Raw genomic sequence first — 24694 nt, 5'->3', positions numbered from 1 at the left:
GGTTGCACTTTGTAAATACAGCTGTTTTACAAACCACGCCTCTTTTGGGGAGATATATAATATTCATAGATATTTTGTTTTGTTTACCTACTGGTTCCCAGATATGATCACATTATAGAGACATATCTTGGGAATTTTACCAGTATGAATGCTCATGGATAGTGGCCAAATGTAATTCTGAAGTCAAGGAAGGGATAGTACATATTTTTTTTAAAGTTTAAACTCTTAGAGGTTCGAGGTATATAAATGTAGAAAATATGCCGCACAGTCCTATGTTTTGACCTTTGAAAACAGTGTAGTGCATATGAACTTTTCATTCTAGGATACATTTTTTTTACGAATCTTCATAGTAAAAGTTGCACAGAATTAGCCGTAAAAGGAGTTCCTACGGGAGATTCCATTGTCTATATTTTCAGAAGTACAACCTATGTTGGGTGAAAAAGGAGAACATGTAGAATATCACCAAATGTGGTTTATCTTCGGATATTTTAATAAAATTAACCCAAATATAACGTTTCATAAATATTTTATATAGATTTAGAAATTCTGGGCCTTAGATATGATAACTCAGCATAAATAAACAGTTTATATTATGCATAGTTTAATCAAAGCCAAGTATGCAAATAAATTCAAAACATACATGTATGCATATATGTATTTTGAATTGTTAAGAAGAGCTTTTATTTACTCTTCGAAGTCTGTGAATCTCATAGATCCTTAATGAAGATTGTTGTTGGTTTTTGTTTTGTCCTTTCGAAAACCAATAACTAAGCCGTAACACCTGGCTGTACTTTCTTGTGACCGCGACAAAAACAAGCTAGAGATACAAAAATATCTCTATAAAACTTTAGAACTTTAGAAGTGTAGTGCATCATAAGCCTATGAAGGCTGGCTGACATTATAAAATATGTTTCATATTTGTATTAATATGTTATATCAGGTTGCGCTTTAATAAGACAATGTATATATATATAAAACTAACAATTAGGTGCTCTATTCAAGAAATATACTAAAAATTCCGTATTCACTGAAACAGCAGAATAATTTAGCAAATTTGAGGCCTTAATGGCAAACAAAAAAAAAATCAACAGACAAATATTCATAACCCTTTGGTCATAAAAAACATACTTTAACCTGTAAAGGCTATGATTTTATTATTTAAAACAATAACCTTGCTTTGAACAGATTTTAGCAGTCAGTTCTATAAACTTTTAATGAATTTTTATATCGAACCCGTAACTTCATACATACAACTTTTGCAAATATGGCTTTGTTTAAACCCTTCTACATGTTCTAGTTCATATACTTAACCAAATTATGTTAAATATATGGTTATAGATGATATAATCGTGACAATATTTCTAACCTGACCATTTGTGGCAGAAATTGTGACCTTTTATAGATAACTGGGCATACAGTAAGATGTGGACCTGGGAAAGAGGCAGAATATATGTTGGAATGATTAACTATTATACTTTATAATTTTAGCATTTTGAAATGCTTTCAATTTGTTATCAGAGTAATTTCCTACAGGTTCTAAGCAGTTCATGTAAGGAAGCATGCACATAAGGTAAGCTGATAATAACTAAAGTCTTGTTTTTCAAATTCTTAAAAAATGAAACAGGGGTGGGGTATTAAATGTATTGTTAAAGAAAAGTGAGAGTACTCACAGTGATTCTTTAAGCCTATGATTCTGATAAATAAGTATTGTTGTTAAAACAGGAGTTTTTCAATTTTCCAATTTGAATAAACGTTAGTATAGGTTGCACTTTGTAAACACGGCTGTTTAACAAACAAATTCTCTTTTGGGGGGTTATGTACTATTCATAGATATTTTGTTTTGTTTATCATACAGTACTATTATTATCATATTATAATAATAACTATTATTGTCATTGATATAATCATTATTGTTCTTAATGTTAATGTTATTTTTATTGTCATTATTTTTCGTGTCATTACTAATATCAAAATCAAACAAGCTGCACCATAAGGTTAATGTCAGAAATTAATTGACATTGTTGTATAAGTCTAAAAAAAGGTGAAAAGGTGAACAACTTAACACTATTCCGAATAGAATGTTTGCGTTATCAGTTAATTTTCTACTTATGAGTTTGAATGTCCCATTGGTATCTTTCGCCTCTCTAATAAATATAATACTGTAGTAGACATTATTAGTACTAACATTGATTTTGTAATTGAAAATAATAAAACATTCCTATATATTTTTATTCCTATACGGTAATGACGAAGTATTGTCTTACATCCTGTTATTAATATGTACGCATGTTTTGGCACTCTACAGGGTCATGCCTATCTAAAAGCGTTTCTTAACGTGCTTCACTGCATATGTTGGATTTGTACCGATTGATAGCTTAGTCAGGGAGGAATTGGACCTATTCCAAATCAGGAATTTGTTATCAAGTGGTTGTCGGTGGGGGATATATGTTTTTTTATTTTTCTGTATTTCTTGTCATCAATTAGACATGTTTTTCTCCTATGAGTCTTATCTTATTACCGACTTTACAGCATGTGCTTTGGTCATTGATAAAGATCGTATAATGACCTACAGTTGATCGTATCCACGTATATTTAACTTTGGTTGATTATAGTCTTATTGGCAATCATGCATCCATCTTTTTGTATATGTTATACAAAACTAGTAACAGAGAGTTGTGCATACAGACAAAAGAAATATATTATCTTTTAAAAATGTGAAGTGTGTGATAACAAAGAAAAACAATGATTGATAAATCATTATGATAACACTAACCTTTTTTTATGCGTGCTCATTCTGTACCCCTTAGAGATAAAGTCTGCCGCACTTCCAGATCCATCAATTACTAAAACAGGAACTTTCTTCTCTAAGTTACTCATTGCAATCTCGAATGAGTCTTGTTCGCCTCCAACAATAATCATTATTAATGGAATCTTGATGTGATCTATTGTTAAAAAAAAATTGTATGCAAAATAAACTAATTATAGATAATAGGCTTTAAATTGTATACGTAAGACGCGCGTTTTGTTTACAAGTAACTCATCAGTGATGGTAGAATCGAATAAAACGTTAAACAGGCCAAAAAAATTGAAGAGCATTAAGAACCCAAAATTTCAAAAGGTTATATCAATTTCAGATAAGATGATTATTCCAGGGGTCGAAAATTCTTAGTATTTCAAAAATTACTAACTGGCTTTATTCTGTCAATTTCGGTAAAATAAGTCTCATTTTAAAAACAATATTTTTATCTTTGATGAGCTTTTAAATATATGATGCTAAATGCAGTTGTCTATACAATTCACTTTATCATAATTGTTCTTCTTTACTCAGTAGTTGTTGTTGTTCAAACGTAATGATTTGAACAAAACACATTTATAAGGTAACACTTAACGAAAAGGTTTTTAAAATACATGTTTATAAGAAAGGAGAGATATAACACGAGGAAATCAAAAACCATACGTCGCAGGGCAAACCAACATCGCAAAAATTAAACTAGACTAAGTCTAGACTAAGTCTTATTAGCACTTTTTTAACATGTATTCCAAATCAATTTCGTGTAATTGACAATCGATATTTCATTCTGTAATTTTTGATCGAAAACTATGGCTGCTAATCAAATTTTGAGGTTTGTTGCTGAAGTTCAACAAATCGTGACAGGAATTAAAAATCAACACAGAAGCACAGAGCATGCGAAAATTAGGCAAGATGATTTAACAATGTTTAATTGGTGTTTATCTAATACTTTCTATGCTTTCCAATTTGTTTATCAAACTTTGTTATAACAGTTGTTAGATAATTCAGATATCTTCCAGAGTTGATTGATACAATATTCCAATAATATTTACTTACTTGTTATAACGGCTATTCCCTTCGCCTTTGTATTGTGTGATAACCGGAATTTTAAACAAAAGATAAAGGTCAGTGCATACGGAAAAGCTGTCGACGAATGAGGGAACGCTAGGACAATTTTTTGATACAGTAAATTTCTTAGGATTTTGATAAAATAAAGGTTTTTGAGTTAGTTGAAAGCTTTGTATACGACTTTTTTTCAATAAACCTAGACTATTACAGTATATATTTGATTTGTTAGATTTAAAAGACTTAAAAAAAAAAAACTCATGAGAAAAACAAATCGACGATCATAATGCTGTATTCTGAAAATAAACTGCAAAGTTCCTGCAGCAAAATTACCAAGTGGAAAGTAGTTTCATCATTCAAAAAGCTTACTCTGACGTTAGGTAATCGAAGTCAACACTAATTAAAATGTTTTTATTTTCAAAATATCATTGACATCAAGTGAAATAAGGATATACACTGTGTTAAACTTACACTAATATTAACTCTATTTGTTACGTGTTTGCATAAATGATACTGTGCTACAATTATTGGTCTTAATTACTGCTGCGTGTTATTCATTTTATCGATACAAGGATTGAATAGTACTAGTCTAAAAATGTTCATTCTGCCCTAATATTAATAAAAAATATTGACTAACCTAAAATGCAATCTTCAACGCTTGTTGTTTCTGCTTGCCCTGTGTTTCGATCCTGCAAAGAGTTGAACTTAATATCTTAATAAAAAATATGTTTATGAAAATACTATCTTTTAGTGTCTAATGTTTCTAATAGCAAAACCTGTAAATGGAAAAAAAAACTTCCGTTGAGTTATATTTACTTTGCTTGTGTGTACCATCATCGTGTTAATATAATCCTATACCAAACTATATTTTTGAAGCGTTGCATGTAAGAGTAGTGCCATGGAACCACAAAGAGTGATCTGAGCTTGACAGACGGACTGGTGGTTTGATTCCAATGAGTCATTTATCCACAACAAAATAATAATTTACAATCATTACATAACGACAAGTCACCAAACCGATTTCAATAATACGCAAAACCCATACAAAGTAAGGCATAAATGCCCCGGGATAACAAAACGTGAAAACAATTCAAAATAGAAAGGTTACGACCTGGTAGGCTAATTACATCCATAAATAACGGGAATGTCAAATGGCAACAAACGGCAACAACTTGACTAAAATCTCCTGCACTATTAAATATATTTTAGTCTGACACGTATATTTTGATCTTAACATCATCTGAAAAGTCTGACAAATAAATAATCAAGCCATGTTCAATCTTTCAGTCAATTTTTAGATTTATCCACAGCGGTATATTCAGTAATGTTCCGATTGTTCCATTGCAGGCAACAATCAGTACTGTTCAGTAGCTTTAGAGACAGTTCAGTTTGATGTTGATGTGTAAAGAAATAACAACTACAGTACTTGCAACTTTAGGCGTTACTGTTTTAGCGATCAATCAGCGGTCATCGATCAGTCACCGATCAGTCAACTTCGCGTCAAACTCACGTCACCAATCCGTCAGACTTATAGTAAAAGTATTTGACTGATCGGACGGATCGGACGGATAGGACCGATCGACTTTTCTGACGGATTGAACTCTACTACGTCACATGATAAACAAATACAAATTACGAAATTTTAGTTTCGTTTCATTTAATTAAAATGGCGACATTGAAAATACGAAACATTCAAGTACAAATGATCAACAACTTTTTTTTATTAATTATTTAGCACAGTTTTAAGAATTTAAAAAGAAAAGAAATATGCATATAAAACTAAATTTAAATATTACTATTAAAGAATTGCCATTTTCGTTTTAATTTAGGTTATATTTTTTCAAACCCGGACATTTCTAAAACGGTGTTGATCGCGATTTTCAGTGATTTTATTATTTTCCGAAAATGCTCTTGAAAATAAAATGAAATGATCATTTATGGCAAATTTCGATGTATTATTTTTAAATATTTTTAAGTATTTTATCCTTATAATCTTAAAATTCTTTAAACGAACTTATCTCGAGGCCATTAAAATAACAAATCACAAATAAAAATAAAAATGCTGCAAATTCTCTTAAAAATTAAAAATATTGGTAATTTTAAACAACGAGAACAACATTATAGTATATTTTTTCTGAACGTCTTTTAATTTAATAAAAAATAATCAATCCTAATATATAAAAAGTATAAAAATCGAATGACGGTCAATAATTTCCATTCAAATAAAGGAATTATTGCATTCTATTTCAGCAGAAACAAAAGTTTATGCATATCTATCCTTCTTTATTCACATTTTATTAAAAATTACTTATCTAAAGGCATTTATAATGACTGATAGCAATTGCATTGCACTATTTCTGATATAAAAGAAGAAATATTTGTATTTTTATGCAATGCGAATATCAAATTTAGTATCTGATCCCTTAAATTCAACATATTTTATGAAATGCAACCAATCCTGATGTACAAAAAGTACTGAAATCAAATGGTGATTCATTATTTCTATCAAAATGAAGATATTATTACATTCATTTTCAACACCAAAAAAAAGTTTAAGCCTTATTCTACTTACAATATTAAAATTTTAATAAAAAAATTAATCTTGAAGCCTTTGAAATAATTAGTTACAAATAGCATTGCATTATTTTTTAACAAAACAAGAGAAATTGGTAATTTCAGCATATTTTATGAAAAACAACCAATCCTGATGTACAAAAAGAACCAAAATCAAATGACGGTTCATAATTTCTATCAAAATAAAGAAATTATTGCATTCTTATCTAACAAAAACAAAGGTTTATGCATATTTATCCTCAATGATTCACATTTTATACAAAATTACTTATCTAAAGGCATTTATGATGACTGATTGCAATTGACATTGCATTTTTTCTGATATAAAAGAAGAAATATTTGCATTTTAAAGCAAAGTGAACAAAAATTTAGTATCTTTTCCCTGAAATTCAGCATATTTTATGAAAAACAACCAATCATGATGTACAAAAAGTACCTAAATCAAATGACGGTTCATAATTTATGTCAAAATAAAGAAATTATTGCATTCGTATTCAACACAAAACAAAAGTTTAAGTACTATTCTCCTTACATTATCAAAATTCTCACAAAAAAACAAAATCTTATTGGAGGACTTTAAAATAACTAGTTACAAATAATATTGCATATTTTTTCATCAAAAGAATAAAAGAAAAATTGGTTATTTTAATCAATGCAAACAACATTTAAGTATATTTTCTCAGATATTATTTTGATTTTATAAAAAAACAACCAATCCTGAACCATAAAAAGTACAAAAAGCCATAGGAGGTAAATAATTTCCATTAAAATAGAGAAATAATTGAATTCAACTGTAAATACTGTGGAGTTCGTTTTACATAAGAATTTTAATTATATACGTATCCGTCCGATCCGTGCATACAATTAATTTACTGATCGATCGCTGACCGTTGTCACGGTAACTCTCACATAGCATATTTGACGTATCTGACGGATTCTATGGGTCATCGATCACCGATCAGTCATCGATCAGTCAAACATCCGTCACCGATCATTCACCGATCAGTCAAGTTCACGTCAAACAGTAACGCCTAAGGTTGCAAGTACTGTACTGAACAGTCTGAACATAGACTAAATAGATCTTAATTGACTCCAAACGAATTGTCTGAACTATACTATGTTTACTGCAGCGTATTTTACTGAAAACGCCGTTATAAATATCATTATCATAGATAACAAGATTACAATTGTGTTCGCTAGACTCGCGTTTCGTCTATAAAAGACAAACTAATGACGCTTGAATCTAAAAGATAAAAAGGCAAAATAAAGTACGAAGTTGAAACACATTGAGGACTCAAAATTCCGAAAAATTTTGTAAAATACAGCTTCGATATTCTATTCCAGGGGTTGAAAATCTGTGCTGTTCAGATCAAATTGTTGTACTAGTACTGGCTATGGGGATGAAATCAAGACGATATTAAATGATGTCACCACTACGTTAAATCGATAACCTTTGAGACTAAATCTACTCAAAAGATCAGTAAGTTCATATTGATTGCTTGTTATTTTACGAGCAATTTCAATAATACGATCGAATGTGATACCACCGTTGTAATACGAATTTTTACGGGTACAAAAAAACTTCCAGACGAAGTTATAGAATAAGTATACGTTTAAGATACATTGTGTTAATGCTTTAATAGTTTACCTTTTATTCATAGATTACGTTCATTCAAATTCAAACAATCATCTCAGATAAAGGCATAGCAAAAAGGTAAGAAGGGACTAGATTAACATCCGTTCAAGATATTAAATAAATGCTATATTTAGTTTTGAGCCTGATTTTATTTTCTGGGGAGCCTCCTCTAGAGTTCAGGAGAATAAGCAGATCACTGGGGAATGAATCATTCCACTATCGTTTAACATGGTGTTTTATGATCTCTAGGATAGCGACAAATGAATACATAGGAAGGTAAACTGTAAGGAATAATGTGTGCGGTAGTTGGATTTTCACCATTTTGACGATAAGAGCAGATTCGGAAAAGCACTACCTTTATATTTTAAAAGACACTTGATTCATAAGACAGAGACCGTAGATGAAAAATACCGCATTTTTACGAATTAAAAGCGGTGCAAATATAAATTTGTCGGAAAATCTCGAACTAACTACGACGCGACAATGGCCTGGTTTAAATAGATCGTTGTAGTCTTATGTGACACCACTTTCAAAATAATCGACCTGCAATGATCTTCAACGTAATGTTGATTTAGACTTCCATTTGTTTTTATTCGAACGCCACTGATATTCTTATAAAGAAGAAATGCACATCTGACTTAATAAATCATAAGCATGTTAAGTTTTTACAACAACTGGGTTAATTCCACTACTGATAAACGTTTTGTTACGGAGAGATCGCTGGCCAATTAGTCATCACTTTGTTTGCTGAATTGCATAAACTAAGGTTTGTCTACCCAATGACATAAATGGCCTTACTCGTATTTGGCACAACTTTTCGGAATATTTGGCTTGCATTTATCTTCAACTTCGTTATCCAACTGTATTATTCGAGCACTTCTGGTTAATATAGTAGACGAAACGGGCGTATTGCGTAGCAAATTATTAGCCTGGTATCTTTGATGTTTTTCTGACCTATTCGTATTTTGATATGTTTGGACCGTAGACATTAATAAATAAGATAAGTTATTGAAAAATTTGAAGAAAAAGACCAGGAATAAAGGCTGAAACTTAACTTACAAATGAAATAGATATAATACTTAAAAAGATTTCATTCGACTAACGTGAGCTGCAAATTTATGGACGTTCTGCCCTAGCTTCTGTCTTTCGTGTTTATATATTTTCAGTAATCTAAATAAACCATATTTAAAAGTCTTGACTGGTATTTTTTAAATGGTTAATCACTTTGAAGAAATTATTTTTCTCTCTGAAAAGCATTAAACATCGATCTCTTTAAAGAAACGTAAAACGCAGATTTGACTCTTAAACATATCGTTAGCTCTAAAATTAGCTGAAAATAAATTCAAATAACTTTAGGTCACGCAAAGGAGAACCGATAATATGCCTTACTATACTTCACAGATGTTTGATTAAATATGAAAACAATTCATATTTGATTTTGTACACGATTAACGTATCGAGTAATAATAGGGACTGAACATGCTCTTGTCAGAACTGATCATCTACATTTTTTTTTCTATTTCATATATTGTCGGTTAAAGAACTTAGTTTTGGGTAAACTTTATATCCAACTTATAAGTATTTAAAGTGATTTTGTAAGAAAATGTGTCCAAATTTCTCGGAGATCTTGTGATATAGCTTTGTCTTTTAATAATAGCAATCTGTCAATACCTAAATTCTGGCGTTGCACAGGCTCGTGTTGTTTTCTGACCTGTAGTAAGGGATGTATTAATTCCATGCCACGTCCTGTCTGTTTCTGCTAGATGTTTTTTTTGCTGATTTGCATCGAACTAATGAGTTTAGCCCTCTTCAACTGATTTGTATAGTTTGTTCTTATGTTGTAGTGTTACAACTCTGTCCTAGGTTTAGGGAGGGCTGGTGCCCTCAAACAGGTTTTACCCCGCTACGTTCTTTTTGTGCATGTCCCAAGTCAGGCGCCTGTGATTCAGAACTAGTTGTCGTTGGTTCATGTCTGTCATATTTGATTTTCTTACATTCTTTTGTTATACATCTGGCCGCTAATTTTTCGCAATTGAATTGTTTCATATTTTGCATGTCGGGGCTTTGTATAGCCGACTATACGGAATGGGTTTTTCTCATTTTTGAAGGGTGTACGTTTGCCTATAATTGATAACATCCACTCCTTTTGAACTTCGGTGGATAGTTGTCTCATTGACAATCATACCACACCAACATTTTATATTGTGTCCTTAAAATATTCAATAAAAAGTCCCATCCTACATTTCTACATTTGAAAATAACACGATAAAGAGAAGTTGATAAATGTCTCAATATTATTGCCTTCATTGTTTTGCACTAATCTATGTGTTTGTTAGAATTGACCAACAATTAAGTTTAATTCAGCTTTTTCTTACCTCGTGCGTAATACTAGAATCCCTATGAAAAACATGAGGTATGCTTTTCCCAATATTTCCCTGAATCACTTCTTTAACAATCACCGCAACACCTGTTTTGCTTCCTTCAGTAATAATCCAAATATCTTAAACATAAAAATAATACTTATTGTAATTATGATAATAATAATAATGACAATAATAATAATAATAATAATAATAATAATAATAATAATAATGATAATAATGATAATAATAATAATGATAACAATACTACTACTAATAATAATAATAAGAAGAAGAAGAAGAAGAAGAAGAAGAAGAAGAAGAAGAAGAAGAAGAAGAATGATAATAATAATAAACATTATAATGATAATAATGACAATAAAAGAATCTCATCAAAGATACCGGACTCAGTTATTAGTTATTGTTATTATTAAGAAATTGAAGGAAAGTTTGTGACGGTTGCCACATATGCAACAATATCTGCTAACCCTTCCAGAGCACTTGAGACCCCCAAAGTTTTGAGTTCCTGCGGGTCAAATTTTAGTGTTCTATGTACATAAATGTTTCGTTGATTTCTTTGTCTTTTCGTCGTCTTTCAGTTTTCCATGATATTATAGTTTCTTTTCGACTTGTATGTTTTGGATGTCCCCTTTGTATCTTCAACCTCTTTTTGTTTACATCCAAGAGTTATAATATGTGAATCGAAGCCTTAATGTTAAAAAGATTTGTACAAAGTGGGTCGATATTTAGTAATCTTGGTTTAATTCTGTAATTACACACATGACGTACATAGTACATATCAATTAAGACCAATAATTCTAATTGTTTACTTAGTATTAAAAAAAAATAACATTATCTATTCGTCATTTTCTTATTTTTTTAACTAAGAACTTGGGCAATACATTGAAGAGAGATTTTCTTAGCGCATACAAATATATTTAACCTCGACACATTCATTATGTGCCTGTCTCAAACAAAAAGCCTGAAATCCAGTGGTTGTCGTTGTTTGCTATTTTCTATTATCGGTTTTCCTACTTTTTTGTAGCTGTAGGTTTTCTCTTTTGAACCATTTAACATTGTCTTCCTATGACCCTTTATAGCTTATTATACGGTATTTGTTTTGTTTATTAAATGGCCGCACGGTAACATGTAATTGCTGTCTGAGATCAGCTTGATATTTCTTCTATTAACACCCGTCTATAGTTGAAATATGAATAAAGAGATGTATCATTATTGTCAAGAACATCTATTGACCAATCTTTATGTTAAACTCTTGATCTTTTATGTAATCATATGTGTTTCATGCATATGATTGCAGTGACAAAAGTTGGATATCATCATTTACAATTATTCATCAAGTATGTATGTAATGATCCCGCGAGAAATTATACCAATTTATCTATACACCTGTTTTATGTAAAAAATTGTGAATGTGAATATTTCAAATAACTACTAGAATTACGTCAGAAATAATTTTGTATAAAAAGAAAGAACATAACGTGACTATGTGATTTAAAAAACAAATACCTACACCATTTTTTAAAGACTTTTTAACTTTAATGATAATTAAGGAAACGCCGGTTCGGGAATTGCACACAGGGAATACCACAAGACTAAACACGCCTGTCTATACCACAAATCCACTGTACTGCAATAAGACTGTAGGCACACATAACAACAAAAAAAATAAATAGTAGAAACTAAGCACCAGTCCAAAAATCACATGCAATCACCGAAAGTCAGCGCAGCGAACAAATCATGCCTTCCAATAGAAAAGCAGTTTCCAGAACAATTTCTACAGATCTACTAAAATGTGTCATTGGCAGCAAAACAGACTCTATATAATGCCAAAATATGAGCATTTAGAGGACGCTAACAACTACATAGAAAAACAAGCCACGCACCTTAAAGTCAAAATATATTCCATAGTCAAATATATTACTGAAACAAATAACATCAACATCAATAACCCTTCAATAACTAACACGCTTACATTGCTTACATGAGCCAAAATTACAACAGTTTCTTACAAATTAGGATGTAGAATAAGGCATGCAATACGATGTGCATAATTTAAAATCATTTCAACAATGTTAGAGCAAGCACATTAAGAATATAATTTCTTCCCATCGCAGAGTACGCGTACAACCCAACAAGAGTTTCAGCAAACAATTATTCTCTCAGATTCTCGTTGGTCCATTTGATAAAAGAGAGGATTTCTGTTGAACAATACCTCGTGTAAATGTAGTGTAGAGAATAGAACATTCAATACTAGAAACCTAGATGCAATACAATTTTAAAGTAACCCTAAGTATCCAAAGTATCCGTAGTATTTGTTTCACTCCCAAAAAAATGTTTTTTTTTTTCATTATTTTGCCTATGCTTACCAAAATTGAAAGGACGTCATTAAATATTAGTCAGGAAACTAATTAAGTTAAACATTCTCTTGAAGCCTAGATGGACCAATGACTTGATATGTTGTCCATGCTGTAGTTTGTGTAACCAAGATATACAAGGGAATTTCAGAGGAAATGTTATAACGATAAAATTGTATACTATTTGACTCTCAGTAGATCACCTATAAATTCATACATTATGGAAATAAGTATCAAGTTATATTGTTATCCCAAAGTTGCCAACGGAGTAAATAGCTTCTTTATTTACCAGGCTAAATTGTTTCCAACATATTTAACGATGTTGAGAGCATTAGGTACAGTGGCCCTTGTAAATAATATTTTGTGAAAAAGGGAACAAAAAAGAAAGAGGCATACAAAATCCATAATAGATGACGGACGATAACACTGTGGCCTATAGGAGAAGGTTGAAAAGTAAGAGATCAGTCAATAATGCATTGAATATTACAATAAATATCAAGCATCATGAATACAGCCAAAACAGGCCTCATTCACGTAGCTGATGAATAATCAATTGTCAGCTTCACTAGACGCCCATCGAAGTAAAATTCCGACGATAAGTCACACTCCGTAAGATCGTTTTATTGTGTATAAAGAACGCTGAATTGATTTTGATTTGATGTTTCAATTCTTATTAATTTTACAACATCATTTGTGAGAACTTTGCCCTGTTTTATTTATAAAAGGACAGTATACTGCAATTATCCAAAAAAAAAAAAAAAAAAAAAAATTAAATTTAAGGTGCATGTTTTTTAGTCTTTTTTTCGTGTTGTGTTTTAGAATCTCTGTTTTGCTTCATGTATTTTATCTTTTTGGGCATAGTAGTGTCTGTCATCTGTAATGATATCAACTCATAAACTTAAACAAATTGGGTCAACAAATTGTATGATTACCAAACAATTAAAATGACAATGTACATTATGCAAGCTTACTTATTGTTTTCATAATTGCAAGCAAACCACTTTTTAGTTGATTTCTAATCGTTTCAGTAGGCAGATATTCGTCTGATCCTCCTATTATAGATAGAAGTGCTACCGGTTTTTCTTTTTCCCATATTTTTTTATCTGCTTTTTCACCTAGTAATGAACACTGAAAATAAAGAAAAAGGTTTTCCGACCTGATGATAATTCAAAATATAAAATCCTTTACAAAAGAAAGAATAATACATACATTGCCAATTCAAATTGATTGCAAAATAACAGAACTATTGATGTTGTGCTCTCATTTATTAACACACTTTTCAGTAAGTTCTTGCATCTCATGTATCCCAATGTACTCGGCATTGCAGAAATCACCAAAACTATAAAGTCTGCTTAATATTAAAATCTCGTTCTTGCAATTAACACGGAAATACGACTTCCACCAAAGATTTAGGTGAAATATGATGATTTCAGTTTACCTATTAATACTTTCCGTTTCTCAGTATCAACATACCATCTGCTTTATTGCATGATGTTATATACCTCAATCGCGGCAATGATTCCAGATGATGAAGTTGAATTCATTCCTTTTCAAATTGTTCGTTCGAAACACTCATGACAACAGATGTGATCAATTTGTAAAAACCTCAATCCCGTCCCCATTTTCGCGCTTGTGACATTACCGAATGCGACTAATCAGGGGATTTGACTTGCATAAGCAACATAACGGTTACCAAAAATGAAGCAGTAACTGCCTACTGTGAGTAACACCGGTTTATGGTGATTATCGTTTTTCACAGTTTTGTTATACGTCATGAACAGAGACATCGTTATGAAGCAAAACAACTTAAATCGACACTACACGTTTCCCGTCACCAGTCCCATTTAATCGATTTCATATAAAGTAACTGTCTCAAGTGTTATTTACTTATACGATTTCAGTAATATCTTCGATCAAAAACAATGCCGATTAAGCTTAATGGAGACATGTTCCCCAAACAAACGTGTCATCTTCGAACAGAGATATACGAATGTCACATGTCAGTGAACATATTGTTGTCTATCTTTGGAATGATGATGCATAGTAAATGATTATTCACACATTTGTTTTTCTACGGGTATGAATATGATTTTGATTATAAACAAACTAACGAAAACGTTTAAGAAAAAGAATATGATTATATTTCCGTAATATACTGAATATATGTACTTTCTCAGTATATATAAGAGACATTAATTGGATAGCACGTCGATCCAGATGTAAAGATGTCAATAGGATGTAGTCAAGGACACAAGAACTCCGTATGAAAAAGGTGTCCCTTGGGTCATCTCAAAAGATCTCATAAAAAAAGTCCAAAACTTCAATAAATATTTTCATCAACTGTTTTTGAAAGATAATACAGTATCTTCCCCAATAAATGGAAATGTATATAAAAATGCAGATTGAAGATTGGAATACTTTCAACTCTATGCCTTTGATAACAACCAGACACTCGTTTTTTACAAATTTCAATTTCATAGGATTCTACCTTGAAATTAATTTTTATTTATATGCAAATTAAAACAAAAAACCTGGACTGTTCTCTTTTTGTTCAAACATTAGAGAATGTTTTAGTTATGTAATATTGTTAAAAATGTGTGGCTGTCCATGATAGACTGGACGAGAAATTATGACCATTTTCTTTCCTTTTAGTGCAAAAGACAGTTTGGTTTGTTTGAGGTTTTGTTTATAGTAATATGGTAAATCTTATTTTGTTGCTATTTAAATGCTATATATATACGACTGTAGATGTAAGGACATAATTCCTCCAAATATGGTGGGATGAATATTTCAGATATCAAATTAGTGTAGGAAAATATAAAATATGTTTCTTTACCCCTCACATCAACTAGAACTTGTTAGATACAGCATGTTATAAACCATTAAAAAGATACGTTTAACATTCTTAGTAATTTTGATAGTTTTTTTTTGCTTTATTTTATTGCAACTGATTCAAAGACAACTTAGTAATTATATATAATCCCTTGTTTCTAAGCGTCAATGTCTACGTTGTAACATCTCGATTGTGATAACGTCATTATTCTTACCTTTTCTAATTTGAGAAACAATGTATATCTCGAATGTTGGTTGATGCAGGCAAACCTTTTTGCTATACAAACCACCCTTTAATATTAAATCTACTTATTAATTGTGCCGATTCCGTATTTTTAATAAAAAGGGGAAACATTTGATGTAAATTAAATGTTGTTTTTGATAGTCACAATCTCTGCTTATCATGCATGTAAAACAATTCTTATTTTGATGTTGAGTTTGATATTGTAAAGTTACATATATTTATTTTATCCGATTATAATATATATACATATTGTATTAATACATACAAGAATACATCTCGCTCCACTCTTCAAATTGTCTTTAGACTTGGAGGTAAAATTTTTCTCATTTCTTGTCCTTAAACAAGAAAACAAGTCTTTGTTATGCTTAATCATACACGCCAATAGTACAAAATTTACAAAAAAAGAGTTCAAATATGTTCCAACAAAGTTCATTGATAAACAGATTAACACCCAACAGATGACATGCACATGTAAAACGGTGTACAAAAATATATAAAAGATATAGGATACTTCAAAACCCTGTTTAAATCCAGTTCTCTTATGGTTGTGGCTTCTTATCTATTTCTTGCATTAAAAGGTATTATCGTATCACACTGCACGGAGTGTGATACGAAAAAATGATACGAAAATTTGAATTAATTTGATTGGCTTATCCGGCATTATGAGACGATATTACGATATTTCCATTGGCTATTCGGTAGGTCATTGATGACTTTCAAAGGTTAAGACGATGTGCATTTCGTCCATGGCAACGGACACATGTGATTTCTTCAAAATTATACAAAACAATCACAATTTTCACCTAAAAATCTTCATTTTGTCAAAATTTATAACATTCTGAAGCGTACAAAAAGTTTTAAAATGTCCGATGTTAAAGTTTGACACCGGAGCAGAACATATGACGTCATACTTGAATGTGCAAGAGACTAGATCAACTATTCGCGGAATATTTAATTTAACACAACGAGAGTGTTGACCATAAAAGAAATAGGTTTAACAACTTGTGAGAATTGGATATCGATTGATATCAACTCTCGTTATTTAATTTAAATAGTATCTAGGACACACCCGCGAAATCGCGGGCATTTAGAGCGTGGTTGAAAGTATGCAAACTGTTGTAAGATGATTTTTGTAAAAGATTTTATGACTGGAGAAGTTCAGGAAAGGTACCAAAAAGTGTCTTAAACACGAACTAATGTCAATATAACATTTTGAATTTTTCACCAGTTTCAAATATTGGATGTAAATCTGAAGAATGTCAATGCAAAAGTCAACTACTTGTAGTAGCATGAGAGCACAATTTTTAGGAGGCGAGTTGCTTTGTCTCCATGCTTTTTGTTTCGTTGTGCAGAAGACAGAATAATCGATATGTTAACCTTTTTAATTTCAGTCATTCGAAACGGATTCCACTAATGAAATCAGATTATTATGTGATATTTGCAAATACGATTGGAATTATGAATAGAGCCATAATAAAATACTCAATAAACAATGCGATTTGTGCTCAAAACCGTCATATTTTAATGAATTCTGGAAATGGCGTCAAACTTAATAAGGTGTTGACTTTTAAGAAAGCAAATTAATTCTAATATGGGGTGCTTATTACATCATATGAATAGAGCCATAATAAAATACTCAATAAACCACAACCACTATAATTCGACGATGTCACAATGCGATTTATGAACAAAAACGCCATATTTTACTAAAATGGCGTCAGAGTTTTCAGTGGGAAACTTTGCCATATTAGAATCAAAATAATTCATGCATTCCATAGATTTGTTTTCATTTTCACATGGCCTAGTTCGTTATATTTGTTAATTTTATCCCTTGCTTACGCTCGGAATAAAATTCCAATATAACGACCCAAGCCATGTGAAAATTTTCAACAAATCTATGGCTTGCATGAATTATTTCTTAAATAAAACATGATTGTATACCGGTTCCAGGGGTCTCAAGAAATCGGATTTTTATCGCTTCCAGTGACCGAAGGAATGTTTGATACCGGTTCCTGTAGCTCAGGTACCCAAAATATTGTATGTAATCAAGTTAGGTATTAAGGGTTGTTTGTAAATTTACCAAAATTCTGTGTAATTTTAAACAGTCCTAAACGGAAGGCTTGTCTATGACTTAAAAGTCCGTCCGATGACGGAAACAATATCCGGACGCCTTTATTTTCGTTTTCCTCCCAAAATGATCAAAACGGAATAATCATAAGCGAGGATGACAAATGCGACTATGCGTGGTACCTATAGGACACAGAGGCATAATGATCAAATTATTGGGGAAGGAATATATTACTTTAGCTGTATTTGGCAAAACGTTTAGGAATTTTGGTCCTCAATGCTCTTCAACTTCGTACTTTTTGGGATTCGAGCGTCAATGATGAGTCTTTTGTAGACGAAACGGGCGTCTGGCGTAAATACAAATTTAAATCCTGGTATCTATGATGAGTTTATTTACACACAACATGAGGTCTTCTCATTTAATAGTATAGAAAACAAACTCGCCGGAGGCTCGTTTATTGTCATATTGAAATTAAAAAACTCGAGTTGATATCAAGCGATATCAAATTCTCACTCGTTATAAAACCTCTAATTTGTATTTGTTTCTTTCACCGTACATATGTATCATTGTGTGCGCTCTATACTGTATGATTGTCGTGTATCGAATAAATGAGGACTTTTGTCTAACAAACGTAACTTTTAATTTTGAAACAACATGTATCATATCGAACTTTTAAAAATATTAGTCACTTTCAATAGTTGATTGCTTCTTATGTTTAACAACATGTATGTCCCTTTGGTATCTTTCGCCTCTCATGTACAACAATGTATCATTCTCCAAAAAAAAATGTGATTAAACAAAATGATGGAAAGTGAAAAAATAATTTATTTTAAGAGGCATAAGTATCCATTCGGTATCAAACTGATTGTATCAATTGCGGGTTGACAAATACATAAGCACTTTTGTTGTTTCAACAGTTATAGTTCACTTTAACTGAATTGCAGCCATAAATTTATCTGTAGCGTTTTGTGAAGGCTATTAAATTAAGGAAAATATGCAAAAAGTTGTATAACTAGATATGTACAGTTTTGGAGAAATGTCTCATAAATTTACCGGGACAAAATATTGAATTTGGCAAATTTTGATATTGTTGATCAAATTATGAAAATAAGATACAAAGTGAACAAAATAAAACTTAGGAATAAAACCAATCCTATATTAAATTTATTTTCATTCATTAACCTTATTTATTGCTTTATTTTTATGAAATGTCTTTCTGAAATATAGGATAAAACAATAAAATTTAATAAATAGTGTACTTGTTCATCGTGTTCAGTAAAGACTGTGTATATTTACGTAAAACAGATCTCAGTTTGATTTTCATAATAATAAAATGCAATAATCATTGGTAAAACGAACAGTTGGTTAGTTATATATACTCTTTTAATGTGTACTGTGGTGTTCTCATGATTTTCTGATGGAAAGAGCAAAAATGATTGTGATAAATAAATTAAGATAGAAGGTGTCTATGACTTAAAAGTCCGTCCGATGACAGAAACAATATCCGGACGCCTTTATTTTTGTTTTCCTCCCCAAAATAATTAAAACGGAATAATCATAAGCGAGGATGACAAATGCGACTATGCGTGGTACCTATAGGACACAGAGGCATAATGATTAAATTATTGGGGAAGGAATATATTACTTTAGCTGTATTTGGCAAAACGTTTAGGAATTTTGGTCCTCAATGCTCTTCAACTTCGTACTTTTTGGGATTCGAGCGTCAATGATGAGTCTTTTGTAGACGAAACGCGCGTCTGGCGTAAATACAAAATTTAAATCCTGGTATCTATGATGAGTTTATTTACACACAACATGAGGTCTTCTCATTTAATAGTATAGAAAACAAACTCGCCGGAGGCTCGTTTATTGTCATATTGAAATTAAAAAACTCAAGTTGATATCAAGCGATATCAAATTCTCACTCGTTATAAAACCTCTAATTTGCATTTGTTTCTTTCACCGTACATATGTATCATTGTGTGCGCTCTATACTGTAGGATTGTCGTGTATCGAATAAATGAGGACTTTTGTCTAATTAACGTAACTTTTAATTTTGAAACAACATGTATCATATCGAACATGTAAAAATATTAGTCACTTTCAATAGTTGATTGCCTCTTACGTTTAACAACAACTATGTCCCTTTGGTATCTTTCGCCTCTCATGTACAACAATGTATCATTCTCCAAAAAAATGTGATTAAACAAAATGAGGGAAAGTGAAAAAATAATCTATTTTAAGAGGCATAAGTATCCATTCGGTATCAAACTGATTGTATCAATTGCGGGTTGACAAATACATAAGCACTTTTGTTGTTTCAACAGTTATAGTTCACTTTAACTGAATTGCAGCCATAAATTTATCTGTAACTTTCTGTGAAGGCTATTAAATTAAGGAAAATATGCAAAAAGTTGTATAACTAGATATGTACAATTTTGGAGAAATGTCTCATAAATTTACCGGGACAATGTATTGAATTTGACAAATTTTGATATTGTTGATCAAATTGTGAAAATAAGATACAAAGTGAACAAAATAAAACTTAGGAATAAAACCAATCCTATATCAAATTTATTTTCATTCATAAACCTTATTTATTGTTTTATTTTTATGAAATTTCTTTCTGAAATATAGGATAAAACAATAAAATTTAATAAATAGTGTACTTGATCATCGTGTTCAGTAAAGACTGTGTATATTTACGTAAAACAGATCTCAGTTTGATTTTCATAATAATAAAATGCAATAATCATTGGTAAAACAAACAGTTGGTTAGTTATATATACTCTTTTAATGTGTACTGTGGTGTTCTCATGATTTTCTGATGGAAAGAGCAAAAATGATTGTGATAAATAAATTAAGATAGAAGCTGTCTAATACCAGTTTACGGTTAAGATTATGAGAAAGTTTGAATTCATTCTAATAACAGATTTATCCCGGATAGCGGATACAAAATGGGTAACCCCAAATACAGCAATGGCAAAGTTCATGCTATGGTGAGTGAAACTCTAAAACTGATTCATATAAAAAATTTAGATAAAAAAATGTTTAAGGTCATTATATGGTGATGATTTTGATAACTTTTCAATAAATTGTAATATGGGGTTTAAGACGAGTGTATTATAATGTGCAGAAAAGTCCGTGTCATCTCAAAGTAAACCCCCAAAAATATTCATATGAATTATTGAAATAAACGGTGCAAAAGAACAGTTTACTTGAAAGTTTCGCATAATTATGTCAACCTGTTCAGGATCAGTTGTTGTTACAAAATAAAATGTGAAAGAAGGGCAACGCATAAATGAACGAACGGACGGAAGGACGGACGGACAGACGGACAGACGGACGGATTCCCCGATCACAATATACCATCCCTTAAGAAAACGTGGATGTAATCAAACAAAAAACAATTAATGTGACTATTAAAATTTAGAGCTTAATTCAGATAACCTATAAAATATGCATCATTCGTAAATACAAATCAACATGCAGACATCTTATACCATGTATACGTTCAGGTATTTCACATCCAATCTTTTATGGTAATATTCTATACAAAGTACAACGATGTCGACATTCACCTCAAAAGCTATCCAAACCTTTAAACAGACTTATTTAGAAGGGATATAGTTGCTATTCTGTTGTCAGGTCATTGAAGATGGCATATTTTGGTATTAATATTGATTCACTCATAGGGTCTTTGCATCGGAAATAAACACATTTATTCTAAAACCAGTTGTTGACATGATACGGGTTATGTTCTTCTCGTATATTTTATGATGGTATGATAATAAATCCCTTAGAGTAGGGATTGTGCTTGATTTTCATATGACGAAGACATAATCTTTCAATCAGTTTAATTGATATCTGGAGCTGTCATGTCAGTAACTGCTAGGAGTCCTTTGTTAATTTATGTATCATTGTCATTTTGCTTAGTTTCTTTTGTTACCTATTCTAACATTGGACTCGGACTTTAAACTGAGTTTTACTGTGCGTATTGCTGTGTATTTGTTTATTCTATATTGCCTAGAGGTATAGGGGGAGGGTTGAGATCTCACAAAACATGTTTAACCCCGCCGCATTTTTGCGCCTGTCCCAAGTCAGGAGCCTCTGGTCTTTGTTAGTCTTGTGTGTTTATTTAATTTTAGTTCATTTATATGTTTTTGAGTTTAGTGTGACGTCCATTTTCACTGAACTAGTACACATTTTTGTTGAGGGGCCAGCTGAAGCCCGCCTCCGGGTGAGGGATTTTATGGCTGTGTTGAAGACCCATTGGTGGCCTTCGGCTGTTTTCTGCTATTTGGTCGGTTTGTTGTCTCTTTGAAACATTCCCCATTTCCATTTTCAGTTTTGTCCTTGATTAATTTTGCCACTGCAAAGTAAGACTACGACTTCATTATGTTCACATGAACTCAGCATTAACTTGTCCATACGAAATATACGTGAAATTGACTTTTTTACAATAAGACAGTGCAATGAACATGCATCACATGATAGCAGTTGATTTTCTGAAATCTATTATATTAGTATTCAACTCACGAATAAAGGTGATTGCGTATTGTCTTTGTATCCAATACAAACTGAAATAGAAAAGATTGACTATTGCATCATCTGATTCATTGTAACTGTATAGTGTATTTGTAATTATGCATTTCTTTTTAAAACAAAGGACTTTGCTTATATCGTCATTCTATTGCGGATGTAGAGACATTCGTATTCATTCTTTGTTACTGTACAAAATGTAATCACAAAATTACCGAACTCCAAAGTATAAAACAAAAATTGAAAGACCATGAAAACTGACAAAATCAAACGCTATGTTTATTCAATGGAAGGTCCTTTACAAAATGTTTTTTTATAAATTTTTAAACATTAAATTGTATGTTGATCAATAATTACTGTTCACTGATTCGTATTGTGCTATGTCTATTTTATTGAAGATCCTTTACAATTTTTTTTTTAAATGTTTAACATGTTTAAATATTAAATTGTATACTAAAGAAACGATACAAGGTAATGTATTTTCCATATAAAATAAAATTGGATACACTGTACCAAGGTAAATAATTGCCCAATTGGTCTAATATTTACAGAGTGTTAATTTTTTTATCAGAACCTTTGATTTAAGGCAAATACGCGAATTTTTTTTTTTTGCAATTTTTGATATTTTAAAAATCGTATTTTCACCCAAATATTCGAAAATCAATATAACAATCTAAAACCTTTAACTTAAACATGGTCTGCCTAAATTTTGAATACTTTATTCTCATCTTCGAAATTAAGTGCCGACATTTGTCATCATTTTCCGCAAAATAAATGTGACCCCTGTGTTCAATAACACGGTATTTTCTCACTTCCCAATTTAGTCAGATTCTTTTAATCATATGCATTTGCTTTGCAAATGAATGTTTTTCGTTGGATAGTTTTACAGTTTTTCCTATTTATTATATTTTATGATAAATTGGAGTTCAAACTTGTGTATCGTTACTTTTTCACTTGTATATGTTGATCAATAATTACTGTTCACTGATTCGGATTGTGCTATGTCTATTTTATAGAAGATCCTTTACAAAATCTATTTTTTTTTTATTTTTAAACATTAAATTGTATGTTGATCAATAATTACTGTTCACTGATTAACGTTATATCATAGACTTGATAAGCTGCAGAGCATTTGCTTTGTTAATCTATCGGTCCCCGGGGGTATCATCAGCTCAGTAGTCAGTACTGACACGATTTATAACAAACATTTCTGAAATTGTCCGTTTATAAATTTTGAAATTATAAGAAAGAAATGAAGGTGTCAATTTCCATAGACAAAGTTGACCGGAGATGGAATTTGCTTTTTTAAGCTTTTGGTCGTATAGTTTTAAACGGTTTTCAAATATTTGGCTTTGAGCGTTCCTGATGAAGGTAAATCCAGTTAAGCGCCTAGGACACATGAAATGTATGTAGTTGTGTTTTTAATTTTGAGCCAATAACTGAAGTACTGTCAGTAACTAACAGATAACTAAAAACTAGGTGTCTATCAATTTGAAAGGTGAAATCATAATATTTTCGATAGAGTTGTATGGTATAAATTAAGCGTGTACCCGATTACGGCTTACTTTCAAAATTTTGTTTAATTTGTATGCCTGGGTCGTGCTTGCTGAATATATTGTTTTAGTTTGTTCGTACAGTGATAATGATGGTCAAATAATCTTTCATGATTTGCATTTTTCATCATGGGGAGAATTTGTAAAATTACTGTAAAACCCTCCGAGAGGTTTAAAATGAAGTTTTTACTTGGCGCCATCTAAACTTACAAGTGGTGTATTTGCCAAAAGATGTAATGCAATTAAACATCTAGACAAGTGCATACATGTATTAACACAGCCCTTGTATATCTTGAAACAATGTTATATGTATGTATGTATTCATAGCCAGTAATTTTTAAAGACCGTATTTTTTAAAAAGGGGGTTGATACACAAGATCGCCGCTTTCGTGAATCTTAGCCTAACCATACAATAACGTGGCTAATTAAGGCAAATGCTAAATCATTGGTCTTGACATGGTTCCCTTTGAAACCAGGTCAATTGGGTTTCCCGTAAACTTTGTGGAGTTTAGGAGTGAAAAAAACCAACTACTTTGTAGCAATTCTGATGCAAAATGAGATTATACTTAATGTATTTATTCCTCTTATCTGATACACATACCGTTGTAACCTTAGTCACGTTAACAGCCACGTGTTTTATAAATCTATAATAAT

General features: G+C 31.2%; 1 protein-coding gene across 5 annotated transcripts in view; it reads right to left on the bottom strand.

The window, feature by feature from the left end:
* LOC127717981 (transient receptor potential cation channel subfamily M member-like 2) overlaps positions 1-24694 on the bottom strand; it is a 77579-nt gene that overhangs the window by 39490 nt on the left and 13395 nt on the right. For all 5 annotated transcript variants that reach the window (XM_052223854.1, XM_052223855.1, XM_052223852.1 and 2 more), the window contains exons 3-8: positions 22485-22525; positions 16143-16212; positions 13773-13929; positions 10442-10566; positions 4494-4545; positions 2774-2942 (exon numbers count right to left, since the gene is read on the bottom strand). In XM_052223854.1, coding sequence (XP_052079814.1) covers positions 2774-2942; positions 4494-4545; positions 10442-10566; positions 13773-13929; positions 16143-16212; positions 22485-22525 — 614 coding nt within the window. The remainder of the gene's footprint in view (positions 1-2773; positions 2943-4493; positions 4546-10441; positions 10567-13772; positions 13930-16142; positions 16213-22484; positions 22526-24694) is intronic.

Source organism: Mytilus californianus, unplaced genomic scaffold, assembly GCF_021869535.1.
Source record: "Mytilus californianus isolate M0D057914Y unplaced genomic scaffold, xbMytCali1.0.p SCAF_10, whole genome shotgun sequence".
In the NCBI taxonomy this organism is placed as follows: Eukaryota; Metazoa; Mollusca; class Bivalvia; order Mytilida; family Mytilidae; genus Mytilus; species Mytilus californianus.
This window is presented reverse-complemented; position numbering and strand designations above follow the sequence as displayed.